Raw genomic sequence first — 5,713 nt, 5'->3', positions numbered from 1 at the left:
AAGGCGGAGGTAGCTTTTCAAACTCATCCCTGCTGTCTTTTTGCTTCGACGACCAACAACAACTTCCCGGCAAGACTGCGACGACGGAGCTCTCCTCCTGACCAAAAGTCTGAACATTTAAAGACAATCAACCAATCAGAGAGGATCACAGCAGCTACTTCCTGTTTCGTCAACAGGGAATGTCAGGAAGAAGAACGAGAAGGGGGGAAAAAAAACAACAACATTAAAAATACATTTTACAAAACAAAGAGAGGCAGTGATCCTGGCACATTTCATCACCCTCACGTCAGAAAACTCCGGAAATGGACCGCGCCGTGACATCAGGAAGTAGGAAAACGGCTAACTCGAGTGTCACAGTGTTCCTTCCGGAAAGTCACGACAAACTTTGGCGTGGTTACGGTACAGGTGTCAAACTCAAGGCCCGGGGGCCAGATCAGGCCCACCCAAACAAACCAAGTGTCAATTTCATCGTGGATTTTGAAAAATTTATTTTCATTTGGGTATAAGATTTGTGCCAAAATTGGAATTTGTCATCACTTTTTAACAAATATTACAAGCATTTGTTTTTCTAATCATTCTAAGATAAACTGAACAATAGTGGAACAGTGGACCCCGTGAGCAGCAAAAACCTGTGAAATATTTTTTGTTTCCTTATAATTAGGGACATTCCATACCTTTTTTTTGGACCGATACCACTAGTAACTTTTACATGAAATTTAAATTACCACAGTGACAGATGTATTTAACCAAAGACCTTTGTTTTCGATGAGTCGTATGTGTCAAACAGCCGCAGTGTCGCGCCAACTACTGGCGAGGGGGACTTTTTGGGGGGGCCTAAAGTATAGGTAGCTGGTATCGGCCGCCTTTAAATGTACCCGATACCTTGAAGCAAGGCTGGTATTCGCTCATCCCTAATAATTACATTAAACAGGTTAAGTCAATGCCATGGAGAAAAAAAAAAAAAAAAAAAAAAAACAACAACTACCAATAAAACAGGTTGGGGTTCCCAGAAAAAAAATGCGAATATGCGGGGTCCACTGTATACTTCAATATCTGTCACCAATTTCCACTTAGTGAGCATTTTATGTATAGAATGATAAATCTTAAAACACCAAAATGATACAAAAATGAGTTTGACACCATCGCGCATCAAAGGCATCAAATGCCGACAAAGGAAGAAGTTCCTGGAACTTTACGTCCCCCTCAGAACAAAAACTAATAATCGGAAGGCCATCAAAATCGCTGACGGCGGAGGGATTGCTGGTTGCTATGGCTAAAGACATCCTGAATACACTCCTCCCAAAATGTTCGGGATATCGGGCCTTGTGGGGTCATTTCAAGATGAATCCAAAATTCACCTTTACAGGTGAAACCCACTTCTATGCCTTCTGTAACTCCTCCGGTCTCGCAGGTTGAGGTGGAGTCACTGAAAGGCATTTTAGTTCCATCCTGGAATTTCAGCCCGTAGCCCAAAATCCCAAACTTTTTGCGAGTCGCGCAAGAACTGACCTCGTTCGTGTTCGTGTGTGTGTGTGTGTGTTCAGTCAGCAGTCAAGGCATCGCAACGTGTCAAGTCTATATTTGTGACCGAAATGTCCATCTTTGTGCGTACTTGTCAGAATGTCCTCATTCCTGAAAGCAAAAAGCTCATCTTTGTACGAAAAAAACCCAACAATCCTCATTCCTGAAAGCAAAAAGCTTGTCTTTGTACAAAACAAACAAACCAAAAAGTCCCTCCTTCCCTTTTTCCTCACGAGCGGGCCGGCGTCCGGAGGCGCTGCAGTCGCGCTTTGAGCTCCTCCTGCCTGGCGCGCAGTTTGTCGCGCTTGGCCTGCAGCTGGTGGGCGTGGCCCTCCAGGCCTCGGATGCAGTCCGTGGCCTTCTTCAGGATGACCACCTTGGAGGCTTTGTCGTTGCGGGACAGCTCGGGGATGTTGTCGCGGAGGCGCACGAAGCAGTTCTTCAGCTCGTTGCGCCGATGCCGCTCCATCACGTTGTGCGTCCGCCGCCGCTCCTCCTCGTCCTCCGCGTCGGCCGCGTGCCGCGACGACTGCTGGTGGCGGGCGGACGGCGAGGAGGCGGCGCAATGGCCGCCGCGGGGGCGTTTGTTGGACGAGGAGGGCGGCGGGGAGGCCGGGCGCGGCGCGGCGTAGTTGTGCTGCAGCTGGATCTCCAAGTGGTGGCGCCGGAGAGCGCAGCGCTCCTCCTCCTCGTCCCGCCGCTTCTGGCGGCGGGACGAGGGGTCGGCCGAGGGGCGGCGCCCCACCGTCACAACGTCGATCTCTTCCTCTGCGAGACGACACAAGTCGAGACTTTAAACACATCGCGTCGCCCCCCCCCCCAAAATTTTTGTATTCTTTTTCGGACTTTATAAACATTCTAAAAAAACTAAAATATATCTATTTTTAAAATTATATTATATACATCGTTTAGTTTTGGGGAATTCAAATCATACATTAACCCTTTTTCATGTTTTAAAAAAATTGCATATTTTAAGTTTTATGATTTAAAGCAATATCAATTCTAATACAAATTGATTTAACATTTGCACAAAAAAAATCTACAATTTAATTTCATGAAAAATATTTTAAACGAAATTCAAGAATTCAACAAAAATGTTTTTTTAGTGCAATGAAGTTCATAAAATATTCTAGATTTTTTTTAAATTAAATTTGAATCATTGAATTTGTTAGCGTTATTTTTTTCTGATATAAATATTTTTCTAGTTTTTATTTACAAAAGTAAAAAAATTCTGAAATATATGTTCTGAAATATACTTTCATTCTATAAATTTAAAAAAATATTCTCAAACATAAATTTTTATGTATTAAGGTTTCATGAATTAAAACTATTTTGAAATTATGACTATATATTGCTACCCCTTTTAAGTAGTTTAATGGATTTTTCATATGACGAATGCTTTTATACATTTATTTTTTTTAAACCTGATTAAAAATCTTCCTTTACAAGCGTGTCCTGGACAGGACAACAAGGAGTAAGGAACACAATACATGAATCCTAATCTAAATCTAAATTATTTTTTTTATATATTTATTGTACGTCTCGAACTTTTTTTTTTTTTTTTTTTTTTTTAAATAGTTGTGAGAAAAAAAAATTGCCACTTCCTGTGTGGGTAACGGTCAGCAAGCGGCATTGCCAGTGGACTGCAGTCAGTGAAATGAGTAACTGACATGTTAATGGTTTGAGACACACAAGAACACTCGCGCTTCCGTTACGCTGTCAGTCCCCAGCTGTGACCCCGCCCACACTTTGAAAAACGTATACATATATTAGTACGCAGGAAAGCACGAGCGTGGCGAGACCCGAAAGAGCAGCGACACGTCGGGTCCGTCGATCTCACCGGAGTCGCTGGACGAGTACGTGGACATCTCTCCTCCGGTGGAGCAGTAGTCGGAAGTGGCTTCGCCGCTCTCCCGGCTCTCCGTCAGGTCGTGGCAGTCCAGCGTGGAGCCGGCGAGCCCCTCGAAGATGGCGGTGTCCATGTCCGACAGCAGCGGGCTGGAGCCCAGCACCGACGACGCCGGCTTGTCCGACGCCAGGCACCGCCACAGGCCGTCCTCGCCGCTCTCCTCCTCCGAGGGCCGGCGGCGACGCCCCCCGCCGCCTCCGAAAGTACCCGCCTTCTCGTGGATGAAGGCGCAGTTCCAGTTGAGCTGCATGTCGTGGTCCTCCAGCAGGATGTCGGACACGAAGCTCAGCTGGTCGCCGCTGGAGAGGGGCTCGCCTCCCCGGCCGGCGGCGCCCGCCGCCTTCGTGGGGGGCGACTGCGGGGGAGTGGGCAGCGACTGGAGGTCCTTCATCAAGCTCTGGCAGAAGTCGTCGTCGAAGAGCAGCGGCTCAGAGTAGAGCCAGTCCTGCGGCTGGGCGAAGCTTTGCAACATTTTCAAACTGCAGACCAGAAAAAAAAATCTACGTTAAAATCCGGACAAGCGCGTTCATCCGCTGCACACGCTTGAGGGAAAGTCAACTCCTCCAAAGTCGGGTGCTCCCTTTTATTCGTGTTGACATCGCTGGGGATCCACCCATGGCTGCTAAACCCCGACAAAAAGCCCCACGCCCTCTGCTCCCCACGTCACAGCAACAGCTGGCTGGCGTTTCCACAATTGACATTTTTGTCAAACAGCCGCTCAGCGAAGCACAAGCTCTCTGGCTTTGGACCCGCACACGCCGAAGCCGGCAGGGCGTGGAGGTCATGTCACGATCGCGTCACATGCTGCGTGGATGTGGCGCGTGCTCGCCGTGTACAACAAAGCCACACTGTGTGCCGCGTGCGTTTGACGCGCACACCCACTGTACAAAAGATTGAATGGAGAGTCGGGGAGTCATTTAACGCCCTTGTGTGCAGCGTGGAAACTGAATCCACGCGTGGGAATTTTTATTTATTTATTTTATTTTTTAAAGTTCGTTTCAACAAAGCACACCGACGCCGATCTACTCTCCAAGACAAAAAAAGGAATACAGAAGCCGCACAATTCGCAGAGAGTGACGCGGTTTGGGAGCAATTAAGCAGCTGGTGAAAAATGCGCGCATTTCCTAATGAGGCTTTGGCGTAGCGCAGCTGCTCCTAAGTGAGCCTTTAAAGAACGCCCGAGTGCAGCGTGGAAGACAAGCCACGTGTGCGAATTTGTTGCATTTGAATTTCGTTTTAAGCGCACACACCGACGCCGATTCACTTTCCGGCACATTACACGAACGTAGACGGTGCACAATTAGCAACGAGTGGCGTGGTTTTCGAGTAATTGCGCAGCTCGGGGCAAATGTGCGCATTTCCGAACGGGGTTCTGCATTCCGTCGACACCCAGCGGCGTCTTGAGCCACCACATTTACTCAACGTAAGCCACGCACAGTTCAGTTCCCCTCAACCGGCCCCCGGTTGTCGTCAGGTACACTTTGAACTTACTCGTCACAAAGACAAAAAAGGAGAGAGAAGCGTTCTTACCGGTAGCTGTGCTTTCGAACAACCAGTCGGGATTTCAACGAAGTGGAAGAAAAGTATCCGAGGAGGTTAAAGTCCACGAGGGTCGAGGAGGACGGCTACTCGGTGGTGAAGACAAGTCGCTGTGGTCGCGCGTAGTCGGAGCGGGAGCCAGGCAGCATGTTGCGGGGCGGTGCGGTGCGTTTCCGGGCTGAGCGAGCGGCCGCTTCGCTAGCAGCGCACAAAGTGGGTGTGGCCGGCGCGGCCGCAGCGCTTTTATGGGCGCGGCTCGCCGGTGGCCCTCCGCGACGGAAAACGGCGCCAAAACCGCCCAACCGGCCACCGATCGCGCACCGACTCGCGACCTGTCGTTTAATCGCCGCCGTTCGTCGCCCTTCGCATCCGGTCCGGGCGGAAGCACCGGCGACGAAGGCGGCCACCGCGACGTTTATCGCGGGGGTCGGGTCTAGCTCGTCTCGCCGGCGCAGGGATACCGGGCAGGGGCGCAGGCTGCGTTTCAAGGAAAAGGATGGCGGTAAAAAGGGAGCACATTTACACACGTGGACTGAGAGGAGACGCCGCCTCGCTAATCGTTATTTAAAGTCGCAGTACACCAATCCCCAGCTTTTTTATAGATTTTATTTTTTTTTTATTTGTGTGGAATGTTTTCCTTCTGTTTTTTTTTTTCAGAGTAATTCTTACATTAGAAGGATTGTATACAGTCTCAAACTTTTGACACAAAATAAAACAAAACAACAAAACTGTACTTGAATAATG

At 48.7% G+C, this 5,713-nt stretch overlaps 1 protein-coding gene across 1 annotated transcript; it reads right to left on the bottom strand.

The window, feature by feature from the left end:
* Nucleotides 1–992: 992 nt before the first annotated feature.
* Nucleotides 993–5,160, bottom strand: LOC133408874 (myc proto-oncogene protein-like). The gene is made up of 3 exons (XM_061688212.1): nt 4,961–5,160; nt 3,362–3,909; nt 993–2,289 (listed from the first exon to the last, which is right to left on the bottom strand). Exons 2-3 carry the CDS (start codon nt 3,900–3,902, stop codon nt 1,751–1,753), a joined length of 1,080 nt encoding a protein of 359 aa, XP_061544196.1. The 5' UTR covers nt 3,903–3,909; nt 4,961–5,160; the 3' UTR covers nt 993–1,750.
* Nucleotides 5,161–5,713: the final 553 nt, after the last annotated feature.

Source organism: Phycodurus eques, chromosome 10 (genome assembly GCF_024500275.1).
Source record: "Phycodurus eques isolate BA_2022a chromosome 10, UOR_Pequ_1.1, whole genome shotgun sequence".
In the NCBI taxonomy this organism is placed as follows: Eukaryota; Metazoa; Chordata; class Actinopteri; order Syngnathiformes; family Syngnathidae; genus Phycodurus; species Phycodurus eques.
This window is presented reverse-complemented; position numbering and strand designations above follow the sequence as displayed.